General features: G+C 44.8%; 1 protein-coding gene across 1 annotated transcript; it reads left to right on the forward strand.

Annotated features, from left to right (window-relative positions):
* The first annotated feature begins 839 nt into the window (after positions 1–839).
* On the forward strand, positions 840–15,436 carry LOC140735817 (low molecular weight neuronal intermediate filament-like). Its single transcript, XM_073061327.1, has 4 exons — positions 840–1,742; positions 5,074–5,391; positions 9,633–9,757; positions 11,673–15,436. The coding sequence occupies exons 1-4, from the start codon at positions 1,041–1,043 to the stop codon at positions 11,896–11,898; spliced, it is 1,371 nt and encodes a 456-aa protein (XP_072917428.1). The 5' UTR covers positions 840–1,040; the 3' UTR covers positions 11,899–15,436.
* The last annotated feature ends 2,327 nt before the right edge of the window (positions 15,437–17,763 follow it).

Below are 17,763 nucleotides of genomic sequence, written 5' to 3' on the forward strand. Positions count from 1 at the left end.
TGCAATGCTGGAAATCCAGGGCAGCGAGCAGCACACCCAAAATGCTGCAGGAGCGCAGTAGGTCAGGGAGCATCTATGGAGAGGAACACGCAGTTGACATTACGGCCAAAACGTCGGGTCCTAATCCCTTTCCATAGATACTGCCTGACCTGCTGTGGTCCTGCTTTTTTTTTTGCCTGTTACAGCCGACTCAGATGCTCCAATGCGGCAACTGCACCCACCCCCTGTAAATTTAAAGGACAGCCAAATGCTGCAACGTGATTGGTTGTCTGAAAGATGAAGGTGCAGCCCATGTGACCCCAATCCCTGCCGCTTTGATTTTATCGTCTGCGAGGAGTGGAAGGGGGTTAAAGATGAATTTCAGACACAATATTCCGATTTTAAACTTGGGACAATAGGAAAAAGCGTGTTCAGGGATGTAATTACTAAGTATAAAAGTCAGCGTTATTCCTTTTGCGAATGGAAAAAATAGTTAATTTCAGTTCTGACAATTTGTTCCAGGCGCTATCAGAAAAGGTGTAAATCCACCATAGAGTGTGTATGACATTGTGTCGCGCAGTTCGCTTATTTCTACTCAATAATATCCACGCGTATAGAAAATAAAGACGGGGACAGACGGATCTTTACGCTTCGGTGACTTGACGGCTGGAAATGGACAGATAGACTGTGGCGGCGCATCGGTTACTTCACGTTTTCACTTCTGGTGTACCACATAAAATAACACCAGCATCTTTCGCGGAGGGGGTGGGGAGATGTTTAAGATCTATAGATGTTTCTTTCCCCGCCCCGCCATCCGCCTCTTAAAAGTCAGTATTAAACATTTACAGAACTGCGTTTATTTTCTGCTGAAGTCAGGCACGACGTGATCTGGTTGCAAGGACCGTAAGCTTCGGAGGGTCGTAACAAGGGAGGGGCCGAATGGGGTGCTGGGCGCTGCGGATTCGCTGTGGCTGCTCACATGTCGGGTACTAAAGGGAGGCTTTGCAGAGGTGCCTTTGTTCATTCGACGCAGGGCGAGAGTCCGCAGCCTGATCCCCAAGATGAGCTACACCACCGACTTTTACCATGGACCCTACCGTAAGGGTTTGGGCGACTGCCTTCGGTTGTCCAGTCGGTTGACATCCAGCAGCCCGTCCCGGAGCTCGGTGACGAAGGTGTCCGTGTCTAGGAGTCTCTCCCCTTTCTCTTACAAGAGAACTAGCCACTTCCCTTCTTCCCCCGACTCGTTCGACCTGTCCCAATGCACAGCAGTCAACAACGAGTTCAAGATAATCAGGACCAACGAGAAGGAGCAGCTTCAGGGGCTGAACGACCGCTTCGTCACCTACATCGACAAGGTGCATCAGCTGGAGCAGCAGAACAAGGTGCTGGAGGCTGAGGTGACCGTGCTGAGGCAGAAGCAGTCCGAGCCGTCCCGCCTGAACCAGGTCTACGAGCAGGAGATCCGCGACCTGCGCACCAGGGTGGAGGAGCTGAGCCACGAACGGAGCCAGCTGCGGCTGGAGTGCGAGCACCTGGCCAACTGCCTCGACAAGCTCCGGGACAAGTACGACGAGGAGCTCCAGCTGCGGAAGCAAGCCGAAGCCACGCTAAAGGCGCACAGGAAAGACCTGGGCGACGCCACCCTGGCCAGGCTGGAGCAGGAGAAGAAGATCGAGTCTCTCCTGGATGAGATAGCGTTCATGAAGAAAATCCACCAGGAGGATGTGGCCGACCTGCAAGCCGCCCTGCAGGCGACCCAGGTAGAACGCGCGGGGATGCGGGAAGTGCCCCCAACTAGGCAGCCAGGCTGGTATATTCACGCCTGCTTCCCTTCACAGATGGTGCCTGACCGCTGAGTTCTGCAGGATCTGGTGTCCCTTGCGTCTGCATTCAGAATCGGGTTTATTATAGCTGGCATATGTCCGGAAATTTGCTGTTTTGCTGTAGCGGGACAGTGCAACACCTAACTAGATTATACATTCCAATAAGGGAAGTGTATATATAATAGTTTAAAAGGGGGGCAAAATATTGTCCGTTCAGAAATCTGATGGAAGCTGTTCCTAAAACACTGAGTGTGGATCTTCAGGCTTTTTGTACCTCCTCCCTGATGGTAGCAATGAGAAGAGGGCATGTCCTAGATGCTGGGGGGTGGGGGGCTAGTGCCCATGAAGGAGACGGGGGTGGGGGGGGGGCGGACCGGGAAACTTAACCGTTTCTCTTTCCACAGATGCTGCCTTCCTGACTGAGTGTTGCCAATGTTTTCTGTTTTTATTTCTGCAGGTTTCTGGTTTTCACATTCGATACGGAGATGGGTAGAGTTTTACTAAGGGATACAGGGTGTGCACGGAAAATTAGCTGTCAGGTCGCTATTTGTATAAACATTTTAAATCAGCATTTTATGGCAAGGCTGATATTTTCCGTGCTAACACGACTCTGAAATATAAAAAAAAATGTTGGCTGAATATGTTTAATGAATTGCACGAAGCATCATACCCCGGCGGGACGCAGGAAAGCTGGGTCCCGATAAAGTATTTCGGCCTGAAACGTTGACAGTTTATCCCTCTCCACAGATGCTGTCTGACCTGCTGTTCCCCCAGCATTTTTGCGTGTGTTGCTCTGGATTTCCAGCACCTGCAGAATCTGTTGTGTTTAGATTCTCCGTTCCTGCATTGATCGATGAGGATCCGGTCACCTTCTCGACGGAAGCACGGCCGCACTGGGCTGCAGAGCGGCTGGCTGTGGTCCAGGCGCTGTCTGGTTCAAAATCAATTTTGTGATTTGCATTCTGTATCTTTCAGACTTCGATAAAAAAAAATCACACTGCAAGTATTGCCTCTAATGAGGGGCAGAATTCATGCTTTTAATGAATTACTTCAACTTTTCTCGGCTTCCTCGTTTGTACCCCGTTCCGGAGGCATCAAGACAACGGTTAATTTCTTGTGAAATATTTTTAATTGGTTTATTTTCAAGTCAAGTCGTTTAACTATATACATGTATATATTAATCCGGACCAGAGTGTAAAGCACAGTAGTACACTTAACACACTTAGTTTATGAAGGTAAGGAGAAAATCTACAGATGAGTCACGCAAAAATGACAAAGTTGAATATTGTAAGGTACAGATTATCCGGCGACATTTCGAATGCGATGTAGCAGGGGGTTCAAAAGCCGAATGGCCTGGGGGAAGAAACTGTCTCCCATCCTTGTTTTTGTGCATCGGAGTCTCCTGCCTGATGGTGGAAAGACAAAGAAGATGCCGGATGGATGGGTGGGATCCTTAATAATACTAAGGGCCCTGCGTTCGCAGTGCCCCTGATAACTGTCCCCGATGGATATTAGGCAGACCCATGTGATCCTGTCAGCTGTCCTCACAGTCCTTTGTAGGGGCTTCCTGTCCGATGCTCTGCTGCTCCCATCCCCGATGGAGATGCGACTTGTCAGGACGATCTCAATGCTTCTCCTCCTTTTGTTGCTGTTATAGGAACGACCGACTTTTTTTCCCTAAAATGCGTAATTTTATGAACACGAGAAAGCCTGCAAATGCTGGAAATTCAGGGCAACACCCACAAAATGTTGGAGGAACTCAGCAGGTCAGGCAGCTCCCATGGCTTCACCTGACCCTGATCGGGGGGCTAAGCAGGTGCTAGCGGAGGGAAGGGGCGCCTTACACCCCCTTTGATACAGACCTGTTTCCACCCCGCCTCCCATTACTGTAGTTCAAATCGTAGTCATTGAAATAGAATCAGAAGAATATAGTTTGGTTTGGAGCCAGCTAAATGAGTGCAGGCTATGGTGGGGCTACCTCGTCTTTTAGGGCACGGGCAATGTCCTTGATTTGCGATGGGAAACCAAGTTCCTACCTGGACTCTCTGGTGCAAAGGGTTAATGGTTTAAAACAAACATGGTATCATCCAGGAGCATTATTTGGAATTTTGATCAATATTCCTCCTGCAACGTCAGAAGAAATCTTGATTTATCATCCGTTTGTAATTCGAACCCTCGGCACACACCGTTGCGCCAATCATTTAACCTACTATAAGATCAATCTAACCCCTCCCTTCCACTCAGCCCTCAATTTTACTTTCATCCATTTGCCTAAGAGTCTCTTGAATGTCCCTAACGTGTCTGCCTCTACCAGCACCTCAGGCAGTGTGTTCCGTGCGCCCACCGCACTCTGAGTGAAAAAACAACCTTACTTCTGATTCCCCCCTATACTTTCCTCCAGTCACATTAAAATTATGCCCCTTATTTCCGTCCGGGGGGTAAGTGGGGGTGGTGAAATCCTCTGGCTGTCTACTCGATCGCCTTGCCCACCTCTGTCACGTTGGAACATTTCACAACATTAGAATACTGCAATTTAACATTATTCGAAGTGTTTACAGTCAGTGATTAGGGCCATGCGATCTCATCCTGGTACTTTAGTCCTGGTTTTAACTTGGATCTGGGTGTGCAAACAGCCGTACATTTCATACTCCAGGTAAAATCGACGCAGACCAGGCAAAACACACTCGTCCAGTGGACCCCACAGTACTGTATAAAGGTCTTGGGTACATGTATATAGCCAGGGTGCCCAAGACTTTTGCACAGGACTATCGTCAACGTGAAGCAGAGAGCGCGTTTGTAAATCTTGCGGGTGCGAAGGATACTGGGAATGGCGAGGGCGGAATTCTGCGGAAGGGATCTCGGACAGGTACCAGGGGCGGGCGGGAGGGGGAGGGGTTGGCTTGGGTGCAGACACACCCTGCCCTGAGACACCAGGTAAGGTCACTTGGTTTATTGACCATTACAAAACGTCTCTCTGGTGCTTCCCACTCCCTCTCTCGCCCTCCCCTTTTCCCAACCATGATTCCGCTCCCCCTGTCCCATTTCCCACTCTCAGTCCACAAAAGAGACCCATATCAGAATCAGGTTTATCATATGTCATGAAATTTGTTTTTATTTTGTGGCAGCAGTACAGTGCAAAAGTCTTCGGCGCCCTAGCTATACATTTACACAGTAGTGTATCACCATTGTTAAAATGGTCTAGTGATTTGTGTATCAAAGTCCTGCGACTTGGTGCTCTGACCTTATTAATGATCTTGCCTCCTGCTAGGTGTCGGTGGAGGTCGACGTGAGCAAGCCGGATCTGACGGCCGCTCTGAAGGAAATCCGATCCCAGTATGAGATGATAGCGTTGAAGAACCAACAGGCGGCGGAAGAATGGTACAAGTCAAAGTTCGCCAACTTCACGGAGAGCGCAGCGCGCGGTAACGAGGCTGCCCGAGCGGCCAAGGAGGAGATTTCAGAGTACCGGCGCCAGCTGCAGTCCAGAAACATTGAAATTGAGGCCGTCAGAAGCACCAATGAATCTCTCGAGAAGCAAATGGTGGAGATGGAGGAGAGACACAACGAGGAGATCAATAACATGCAGGTAGCCACTCAATATTCATCCAGCCAAATGCAACACTTCCCTCAGTGTCTCACATGAAAATGACCCCGACACAGTTCTATCCCTATAAACCCTATAGATCATCCCTCTCCTCGTTTCCGGAGGCTATGGCACATGACCGTCTCCCTTCACTTTCCAGAGCGCTCAATGCACTAGACGCCTTTTAAATATAGAACAGTACAGGCCCTTCAGCCCACAGTGTTGTACTAGCCCTTTATTTAACCTACTCCAAGATCATTCTAACCCTTCTCTCTCACATAACCTTCCATCTCACAAAAACTTCAATTTTTTTTTATCATCCATGTACCTATCTAAGAGTCTCTTAAATATCTCGGCTGTATTTTCCTCTACCATCCCCTCCCCCCCCCCCCCCCCCCCCGTAACACGTTCCATGCACCCACCACTCTTTTTGACATGCACCTATGCTTCCGTCCAATCAAAATGATGCCCTTTTGTATCAGCCCTTACTGCCCTGTGAAAAAGGCGCTAGCTACCCACTTTATCCATGCCCCTTGTGCACTTTGACCAAGTCACCTCTAATCCCCCTTTGTTCCAAAGAGCAAAGCCCTAACAAGTGCCGTGATGTCCTCTGAGGGCAGACTCTGGGCCCGTTCTCACTGGAATTCAGAAGAATGAGGAGGGGGATCTCACTGAACGTTGAAAGGCTTCGACAGAGTGGATGTGGAGAGGATATTCGCTATGGTGGGGAGTCTAGGACCAGAGGGCACAACCTGAGAATAGAGGGACATACGTTTAGAACAGAAATTAGGAAGAATTTCTTTAACCAAAGAATGATGAATCTGTGGAATTCATTGCCACAGATGGCTGTAGAGGCCAAGTTACTGAGTATATTTAAGGTAGAGGATAGGTTCTTGATTAATCAGGGCATGAAAGGTTATGGGGAGAAGACAAGAGATTGGGGCTGAGAGGGAAAAGGATCAGCCATGATCGAATGGCGGTGCAGACTCGATGGGCCAAATGGCCTAATTCTTCTCCTGTATCTTTTGGTCATGTGGTCTTATTTCTTAAAATAATGTCCCAATATCTCCTCTGGGGCTTTATGGTTACTGTTTATCACAGGCTGCAGTGCAGTTAAAGTACACTGTTCCAGTAAGTGCAGGCCTTGTTCATTCCATAATGTATCAATGATCCACCTAAATTTGGAATTTAAGCATTTAAAATGGCATATCAGCTCTATTTGCAGGTTTTTGTTTTACTGGAGTAAACACCATACGTACGGGTGTAAGTACCAAGTTGAACACTTTGTGTATGCAGTGCACACACAATGCTTCAATGACCCGTACAGCTACGTTGGCTGGAGTCAGGGCTTTATGCTTTGGCTGTTGGTAGGGTCACCAATGCCATACAGGTTAAAGGGTAGAGTCTAGACTAAGAGTGATCCACTGGTACTCCAGGTTCAGGGGTTCAGCTCAGGGATAACAACCCTGACTGGTCACACAAAATTGTTGTGGAAACAGCAATGAAGAACCCTCCTACATCTGAGTGCAATAGTATTCCTGAGTCTCCACCCAGGACTCGCCAGACTGACAGCGGTGGAAACCTACTGACACGATGAAGGAAGCCATGAGCGCCATCAGAGATGCAGGACCTTCGTTGCTGCCCTAAACACCAGTGGCGAAACAGGCAGGAAGGAAGGGAATGTCAAACAAGCCTGCACTGCCCAATTACACTCATGTGACCAATTAACCTACTAACCCATGTATCTTTGGAATGTGGGAGGAAACCAGAGCACTCGGAGGAAACCCATGCCTGGTCACGGTCAAACTCCTTATAGACAGCGGCGGAACTGAATCCAGGTTGCTGGGCTGTGGTAGCGTTTTGCTTACCACTACGCTACATAATTCAATTTAAGCTAAGTTTTCACAGCACTGTGCAAAAGTCTTAGGCACGTGTGAATGGTTAGGGTGCCTAAGGTTTTTACACAGTACTGTATTTGTTAATATGGAGCAGACAGCAAATCTGACTGGAGCAAAGGATGTTAGGAATGATGAGGGTGAAAGATCGTGGGAGGGGTGTGCGATAAGTGGTAGAGAAGAAGTGCTGGGGCGAGGGTTGGTGTGGACGCAGACACAGCCAGCCCTGAGACACCAGGCAAGGTCATTTGATTCCAAACAATTGGTTTATTGTTCTTACAGAATGTCTCTCTGGTGCTTCCCGCTCCCTCCCTCTCCCCTCCCCTTTTCCCAACCATGATTCCCCGCTCCCTGCCCCCTTCCCACCCTCAGTCCACAATAGAGACCCAGATCAGAATCCGGTTTAACATCACTCACATATGTCATGAAATTCGTTTTTGTTTTGCGGCAGCAGAACAGCACAATACATAAAATTGCTACGGTACTGTGCAAAAGTCTAAATAGCCTAGCTATATATGTGTGTCTAAGACTTCTGCTCAGTTCTCGATGTCCATTACATTGTACATTTGAAAGGATTTGGATCACCTAGTCACTGGTAAATCGAGGTTACAAATCTGATATCAGTCTTTGTATTGGTATAGTTGTAGTGGCCGAACCAATGATCTCACTTTAAGGATTCTTTGTCTTGTTATCTCATGTTCTGGTTATTTATTGCTATTTATTTATTTATTTATTTATATTTGCATTTGTACAGTTTTTTGTCTTCTGCACTCTGGTTGATCTTTCATTGATCATGTTAGAGTTACTATTTTGCTGAGTATACCCACAAGAAAATGAATTTCAGGGTTGTAGCTGGTGACATGTATGTACTTTGATAATAAATTTTATTTTGAACTTTGAATTGGTAAGTGCTCACAATGTGGGTAAGGATATCACGAATGGAAATTATTTTGAGAAAATTATTTGAGGAAGGATGGAACAATTGTCAAATGCACCATAGTGTGATTGCGCTGAACATTTCTTTGCTAAATATTGATAATTTGAGCAAAATAGAGAGGGCAGCACGATAGTGTAGTGGTTAGCGCAACTCTTTACAGCAATCAATGACTGTGATTCAATTCCCATCACATCCTGTAAGGGGTTTGTACGCTGTCCCCGTGATCACATGGGTTTCCTCCCACATTCCAAAGATGTATGGGTTAGGATTAGTAACTTGTGGGCATGCTTTGCTGGTGCCGGAAGCATGGCGATATTTGCAGGTTGCCCAGCACATCTTTGTACTCTGTTGGTCATTGACCCAAATGATTTTTCAATGTTTAGATGTGACAGATATAGAATCTTTTAATGCTTGTATTTAGTTAAGAATGAATCTCTGTCAAGATTGTATATTTTAAGATCATAAGATATAGTATCAGAAGTAGACCATTCGGCCCGTCAAGTCTGCTCCGCCATTCAATCATGGGCTGATCCAATTCTTCCAGTCATCCTCATTCCCCTGCCTCTCCCCATACCCTTTGATGCCCTGGCTAATCAAGAACCTATCTATCTCTGCCTTAAATACAGCCAATGACTTGGCCTCCACAGCCACTCATGGCAACAAATACCACAGATTAACACCCTCTGACTAAAGTAATTTCTCCACATCTCTGTTCTAAATGGATGTCTTTCAATTCTGAAGTCATGCCCTCCTGTCCTAGACTCCCCTAACATGGGAAATAACTTTGCCATATCTATTCTGTTCAGGCCTTTTAACATTCAGAATGTTTCTATGAGGTCCCCCCTCATTCTCCTGAACTCCAGGGAATACAGCCCAAGAGCTTCCAGACGTTCTTCATACGGTAACCCTTTCATTCCTGGAATCATTCTCGTTACTCTTCTCTGAATCCTCTCCAATGTCAGTAAATCATTTCTAAAATAAGGAGCCCAAAACTGCACACAATACTCCAAGTGTGGTCTCACGAGTGCTTTATAGAGCCTCAACATCACATCCCTGCTCTTATATTCTATACCTGTAGAAATGAATGCCAACAATCCATTCGACATCTTCACCACCAACTCAACCTGGAGGTTAACCTTTAGGGTATCCTGCACAAGGACTCCCAAGTTCCAAATCTCCAACGACATTTTCTATTGATCCTATATCTAACCTCAACTTTCTTTCACCCTTTGTATACTTAAAAAATCTTAAAGCTTTTACTAAAATATTTTGACTAGAAGTTCATCTCAATAAAAGATGGGTCCTTAGCCATATGGTGATGGCCTATACAATTATCTCCAATTTACTAGCAGGTGTAGAAGACAAAAACTGCTAAACTAAAAACCTGATTGTACTTCTTTTAACTTCAACAGGAGACCATCAATCAACTTGAAAATGCTTTGCAATCCACTAAGAGTGAAATGTCTCAGCACCTGAGAGAGTACCAAGACTTGCTCAATGTCAAAATGGCCCTGGACATTGAAATAGCTGCATATAGGTAAACGTCTACTTTGTAACAATGTCCTGGTGTGCTAATTAGCTCAGCCTGCCAACTCTCACAGAAGCATTTACTGAAAGCTTGTGTAGCAAATCCAAGCATACCCATCCATGGACAAGAATGTCCCTTTAGAAAGGGATGAAGGTATTTCTTTAGCCAGAGGGTGGTGAATCTGTGGAATTCAATGCCATAGATGGATATGGAGACTAAGTTATTGGGTATATTTAAAGCAGAGGCTGGCAGGGTCTTGATTAGTATGGATGTCAAAGGTACAGGGAGGAGGCAAGGGGGGGGGGTTGAGGGGGATAGTAAATCAGCCATGATAGAATCGCAGAGCAGATTCAATGGGCTGAATGGCCTACTTCTGCTCCTGTCTCTTATGGTTTTTAATAGAATATTTGAAAACTTCTGGAGGTGATAAGTCAATATTCATTAATGTTTACAATTAATTTGATCAAATCTGAAAAGAATATTTCAAATTTATCATCAAGAACAATGAATGTTGTTGTAGAGCCTGTCAGTTCTACAACACGATCAGTGAAATAATTTGCTCAGTGCTTCTTAATATTCATTGTAGTAAGTTTAATAGTTGTTGGTAGACAAGAAACATACTTTGTGCTAAAATCAAACAGTCGGAGGAACTTGGCAGGTCGAGCAATATCTGTAGGGAGAAGGGAATTGCTGATATTTCAGGTCAAGGCCCTGCATCAACATTGAGATTGAAGAGCAAAGATGGCCACTATAAGGAGCAGAGGTGGTGGGGGTGAGTCGGGGGCATTACATGATAGGTGAACTGAGAAGTGGTGAGGAATCAAAATCGGATTTAACATCAGCGGCACACGTTGTGAAATTTGTGGCAGCGTACAGTGGAGAGGAAAACAGTACATTATAATGGAGAGAAAAAACGTGAATTACTATAGTTAAATAAGTAGTACAAAAAATAGAAATAAAAACATAGTGAGGTAATGTTCATGGGCTCAGTATCCATTTAGAAATCGAATGACAGAGGGGAAGAAGCTGTTCCTGAATCGCTGAGTGTGTGCCTTCAGTCCTCCCTGATGGTGACAATGAGAACAAGGCATGATCTGAGTGATGGGGGTCCTTAATGACCTTTCTGAGGCATCGCTCCTTGAAGATGTCCTGGATACTGTGGAGGCTTGTGCCCATGATGGAGCTGACAAAGTGCACAGCTCTCAGCACTTTCCTCCCGTGCAGTAGGAGCAGGAGAAAAAGCCAGGTAGGTGAGGGGTGGTGTGGAGCTTGGAGAAAGGCAGGTGGGTGATAGGAGGAAGTGGGTGAGACTTGAAATTTGGTTGAATTTATTTATTTAAATGCTTAGATTAATGAAAAGTGTTTTATGTGAAATTACATTATAAAAATAGACTTAACCAAATATTCAAGTTCCCATACAGAATTTGAATTACAAAATGGATCTGAAAGTGCTGTTTTTGCTAGCCTATGTATCAGAAAAAAATAAAATTAATCTTCTACCCCCAAACCCATACAAAAACCAGAATAGAACACAGAACTCAGTAACATAGAACATAGGCCTAGTAAGACCCTTTGGCCCACAATGTTTTGCCAACCTTTAACCCACTCTAAGATCAATAGAACCCCTCCCTCCCACATAGCCTTCCATTTCTCTATCATCCATGTTCAAACTTCAAAGTACTTTTATTATCAAAGTACGTATATCACCATTTACCATTGAGATTCATTTTCTTGCAGGCATTCACAGGGAAAAAAATACAATAAAATCAATCAATCACATACGAATGACTAAATGTGCCTGTCTAACAGTCCCTTAAATGCCCCTTTCTACTATTACCACCACTGCTGCTAACGTGTTCCATGTACCCACTTCGTGTTTAAAAAAATGCTACTTTAATAACGTAATATTTTGAATCTTTTCAAGGAAACTGCTGGAAGGAGAGGAGACTCGGCTGAACACAGTAGGTAGCAGTACTCCCGCGTTCATGATCCCCACCTTTACCTCCATCTTCTCTGAGACAAAGTCCTTCACTGCTGGCGGCGGCTTCAGGAGAAGCACGGGAGGGGACGGCATGGAGAAAACACCAGCCGCGGAGAAGGACAAGACTGCAGAGGATGAGAAGGCAGGAAAAATGCAGAGCAAGAATTAAGAATCAGCTGTTCCCTTCCAACCTCTTCACACCTCTCCCCTCACCTCACCCCAGACCAAGAACAAGTACATAGTTTCTAGCTAACAGAAAGGATATTTTGCAGTCTGCTTACAGGAGACAGTCAGGATTATTACAACACAATCCTCCTATTATAGTCTATCTATAAAGCTCAGCATATACAAAGGTATAGTTAGCTCTAATTAATTGAAATTATTTTATATTTGTTCTGGTTAACTCTCAAATCAGATGTGTTGTTTTTAGATTATTATATATTTATAATTTTATCATCAACAGTAATATCCTGAAGGTTATTGTCAATGCTTAGAACTATGTCAGTAACCTTGATCCTTAATTTATTACATATAGTATTTACAATATTATTTTATGTAAATGTTTTTAAAATATGGATTGGTATTTAGAAAGAGCCAGTGACTGTTCTGCATTAGAAGGAAATTTAATTTTCCTTTTCCTGTTCCCATTTCCTCACTCAGGTCATTCACTTATTCCCACAGTACAATATTTGCCTTAAATACAGAATTCTCATGGCACTTCACAGAATTGTCATCAGACACTGTAGCCTGTCTCACAGGTGTGTTTAGGAGTTTAGACCTGACAGCTCTGGGAAGGACATTTTAAATTGATGCACATTACATGCATGTTCATCCTCAATGTGCAATTGGGCAGGCCTTTGAATCCAGCCCTATTCCAACACAATGTACAGCCGTGCCTAGGCCTTTTCTGCAATCTTTTGTCAAACCATCCATCTAAAGCACAGCCCAACCTAGATTTGTATTAAATCCGAACATTTCCAGTTGATCGCATACCCTCAGACAAGCTGTGGGTGGCTGAGCTGTGATGGAGATGCACTGGCCATTGGAGCACTGAGAACATCATCTTGTATGCTTCCATTTTAAACCTGATTATCTGATCAGAGTATTGTCGTCCGTCATGTTTGAAATGCAACCAATGTTCTCTAACACACAAAAAATGCTAGGAGAACTCAGCAGGTCAGGCAGCATTCATCTCCTTCTCTTTCGCCCATGGTCCACTGACCATTGTCCTCTCCCATCAGATTCCTCCTTTTACCTCTTCCACTTCATCCACCCAGTCCCTCACCTGGTCTCACCTATCACCTACCAGTTTCTACTCCTCCCCTTGCCCCAGCTTCTTCAGTCTTCTTCTCCCCCTACCTCTCCAATCCTGATGAAGAGCATCGGCCTGAAACATTGACTGTTTATTCCCCTCCATTGACGCTGCCTGACCTGCTGAGCTCCTCCAGTGTTTTTGTGTGTTGCTCAGGATTTCCTGCATCTGCAGATTCTCTCGTGACTCTCAAATGTTCTTCGATAGTTTCCATTTGCATAGCAGCTTCAACATGAACGGGCGTCACACGTCACTGTGAATCAACAGAAAGTCAATGTTGAGCCACACAAAGAGATAATAATAGGGAAAAATTACTAAAAGCTAAGTCACAGTGCTGGTAGTAGTTACTGCCTGTTATGCCATTGGTATTTAGGGCAGCCATGAAGCTCCAAGGATTTTTCATTGCTAGTTCCATAACAATTTTTTTTTTGACCAGTGAGGGTCAAACTCCTGAGCTGAACCCCCAAACCTGGAGGATTGGTGGACTTGTGTCAGTCTGGCCTCTACCCTTTGACCTGTTTGGCATGGGTGACCCTACCAAGAGCCAAAGCACAAGGCCCTGACTCAGCTGACATAGCTCTCCATGTCATTGGGGCAGGCAAGCATCCAAACCCCTCGACAAAGTTGTGGTCCTCTTGGAGATAGATAGGATAAAAGGTCAGCAGAACGCAGTGGATCTCTGGTTGGAAGTCCAGCAGCAAAAAGAGGAGGGTTGGGCATGGGGCTAGCAAATGCATCCCATAAAAGCCCAGAGCTACAGAATTGCCAACAGCAGCTCCAAAGCCCTCATCCCTGGGAGAGGAAGTATCTTCACCTAGAAGATGTATAGATGAGCTACACCTGGACATGAAAGACTGGCCCAGGACAGAGGAATCTGGCAAGCTGCTGTCAGCGCCCTATGTCCCAGCAGTGGTGACAAGTTTAAGAAGAACATAGGGGCTGAAGACAGAGCTGGTGCTGGTTTATTACTGTCACACGTACTGACGTACAGTGGGAAAACTTCTGTTTGTGTGCCATCCAGACAAACACCTCATACATGACTACATCAAAGTCATACAAAGGAAAACAGAATGCGGAATACAATTTTACAGAGAAAGTGTAATCCTAGTAGGCAGATGAATTTCAAGGGCCGCAGTGAGGTAGAATGGGAGTTCAGAGTTCTTTCTATTCCTGGATACAGAGTTCATTGAAGAGTCTGATAACAGCAGGATAGAAAGCTTAAACATGAGGAAGTCTGCGGATGCTGTAAATCCAAAGAAACACACACACACACACAAAATGCTGGAGGAACTCAGCAGGTCAGGCAGCGTCTATGGAGAGGAATAAACAGTCGACGCTTCAGGCTGAGGGCCTTTATCAGGACTGGAAAGGAAGGGGAAAAGACGTCAAAATTAAAAGGTGGGGGAAGGATAGCTAGAAGGTGATAGGTGAAGCAGGTAAGTTAGAAAAATGAAGGGCTGGAGAGGAAGGAATCTGATAGGAGAGGAGAGTGGACCATAGGAGAAAGGGAAGGAGGAGGGAACCCAGAGCCAGGCGGGTTGGAAAGATAAAGCTTTCCTTCAGCCTGGTAGTATGTGCCTCCAAGCAGAGGCTTTTGTATGTGCTTTCAGGCATTTTTTATCTTCGGACTGGCGGGAGAGGGGTCCTTGTCTGCTTTACTGATGCAGCAGGAAGTGCAGACGGCGTCAATGGAGAGGGGTCTGGTTTCCATGATGAACTGGGCTGTGTTCACAACTCTAGAATAGAATAAAACTTTATTGCATTGCTCAAGACAAGATTGCAAAGTTTGGTTGGACTGGAGAGCTGTAAGCCACTACAACTATACGTGCTGCCATCTTGAATGCACTCTCTGCAATTTCTTGTGGTCTTGCACATAGCAATAGCCATCTTAAGCTGTGATGCATCTGGGTGGAATGTTTTTTCATCGTGCATCAGTAAAAAATGGTTAGAGTCACTGGGGACAGGCCACATTTCTTTAGCCTTTTGAGGATGCTGGTGTGCCTTGCTTGGCTGTAACATCTACATGGCTGGTCCAGGACAAATTATTCACAATACTTAAACCCAGGAACTCAAAGCTCTCATCCATCTGCACCTCACAGCTCACTGATTCTAACAGGGGTGTGCACTGCATCCAGTTTCCTGAAGTCATTGACCGGCTCCTTCATTTATTTTGTGGATATTGATGGAAACGGTGTTGTCTTGACATCATGCCACTAGGCTTTCCATCTTCCTCCTGTACTCCGTCTCTTCACGGTTTGAGATATGCCAACTATGGTGGTGTCACCTGCAAATTTGTATCTGGACTTAGAGCAGAACCCAGCCATGCAGTCTTGAGTGCATGGTTAATAAGGGGCTGAAGATACATTCCTGTGGGGCAGTGGTGTTGAGAATAGTTGTGGAGTCAAGGATCCATTTGCAGAGGAAGGATACAGAGTCCTAGATCTGAGTTTTGAGATGACCTTGTTTGGAGTTGTGTTGAGGGCAGAGCTATAGTCGATAAAAATGAATCTCACATGGGTGTCTTTGTTATTGAGATATTTGAGAGATCAGAGTAGGGCTAGGGAGATGGTGTTCACGTGTTCAGCAGTGGGTTGAGGTCGTCTGGGAGGCTGAAGGTGACCTGTGCCATGACCAGCCTCTTGAAGGACCTCATGATGGAAGATGTCCAACCCACTGGGCGGTGGTTATCAGGTTACCTTATTCTGCTTTGACAGAATAGTGGTCTTCGTAAGGGGGGTCGGAAACACAGACAGGAGTAGGAAAAGGTTAAAGGTGTCTGTGAATACTTCCATCAGCTGGTCCACCAGGATCTGAGGACACAGCCGGGGACTCCATCTGTTTTAAGTTGGTTTTAAAGCCCATAATGGAAGGGGAGAAACACAGATAGCCATCCGGTGGTGTAGTGGCATCTGCACCAGACTTCTAGGTGAGTGGCCCGGGTTCGAATTCAGCCGGCTCCTTGCACACTTTCCATCCCTGCTGGGTTGAGCATTGAGGTAGCAACGCAGTCTCATAAAAAAAACAGACAAATGCCAAAGAAAGGGCAAGGTTGCCACCCAATGTACCAAAAAGTGCGGAGAGGAACAACAAACACAGAGAGGCAAAGGGAAAATGAATTCCAGGGTTTGGCATGGCAACGGTATGTAATATTACAGAAGTACAAGTTTGCTTTTGGACTATTGCAGGTGGGATGAGGAATGGAATGGAAATTGTATTGAGATCATAAGGCAGGAGCAGTATTAGGCTATTTGGCCCATTGAGACTGCTCCATCATTGCATTATGGCTGATTTATTATCCCATTCTTCTGCATTCTCCCCGTAACTTCAATGCCCTAATTAACCAAGAACCTATTAGCCTCCACCTTCAATGTACCCAATGACTTGGCCTGCACAGCTGGCTGTGGCAAAGCATTCCACAGATTCACCACCCTTTGGCTAGAGAAATTTTCCCTTATCTCTGCTCTAAACGGACATCCCTCAATCCTGAGGCTCGCGGAATGGGGTCAGTGATTTGCGTCATTTTAAAACTTAATTTTAGAATTGCCCTATTTTAATATATATCACCTTAAATACAAACTATCAATCACAATGTTTCAAACAGACAGACAGACATTATTGATCCCGAGGGAAATTGGGAAATGAGGAGTTTCATGAATATGAGACAGACTGAAGGGGCATCTAATTGGCTTATTAGGAGTCTTATTTTCTGCTGTTGAAGTGTAATTCACAGGAAGTCCATCTGTGTGATGTTCTCCAAGCAATACCATTGCTTCATTAACCTAGGTGTACTCTGGATAGCCTATTGAAAAGTATTGCTGCTACGATTCCTCCGGAAAACACGTCAGAATGTATATAGCACCTCAAAATTCCTGATCACAAATTCAGAGCCTGTAAAGGAGCCAAATATGCTGTTCTCTTGAGCCTGCCTTATTGACCCTCCTCTTTAGTCTTCTTGTTGGCAAAACCTTCTTTGAATAATACCAGATTTTACCAGGATTTTCTTTTTCATTCATCTTCCTGGTCTAAAGAAAAACATCGTTCAAAGTTCAAAGTAAATTTATTATCAAAGTATGCATGTCACCATATCCTACCTGGACATTCATTTTCCCACAACCATTCACAGCAGGTACAAAGAAATACAATGGAATCAATGAAAAATTACACACAAACAAAGGCATACAAACAACCAATTCGCAAAAGAAGACTAACTGTGCAAATACTAATGAATATTAATAATCATTAATATTGAGAACGAGTTGTAGAAAAAATGTTTTCATATTTTAAGCATTTTTAATCAACTTATTACTACATAATATAAAGTTAAATTAATGTAGTGGGGAGACAAATTGCAAACCAACCCAAAAATAACGAACGGGTGGGTGGTGGTGTAGAGAGTATATTTAAAAGTATAAAACGTCAAGGAGTCATTATGCTGGAAAGGGAAGTGAGAAACAAAGTTATGAACTTGTAATAATCCTTAGAGACTGTAATGCAGGATGCAATTTATAGCTTGTGTGAAGAACAACAGTGAACTTTCTTGCAGAGGAATTGCCTGAAGCTGTGAAAGGAAACAGGTATAAAAACCATCTCCATGGACTTGCAGCTTGCTTATAACAGTCATGTTAAATGTGAGAATGAATCAGCCATTGGAAATGTCTAAATGCAAAAATTTTATTCAAATCTGTATGGTTTTACCCTGTTGCAATGAAAAAAAAAATCCTC

This window comes from Hemitrygon akajei, chromosome 1 (genome assembly GCF_048418815.1).
Source record: "Hemitrygon akajei chromosome 1, sHemAka1.3, whole genome shotgun sequence".
In the NCBI taxonomy this organism is placed as follows: Eukaryota; Metazoa; Chordata; class Chondrichthyes; order Myliobatiformes; family Dasyatidae; genus Hemitrygon; species Hemitrygon akajei.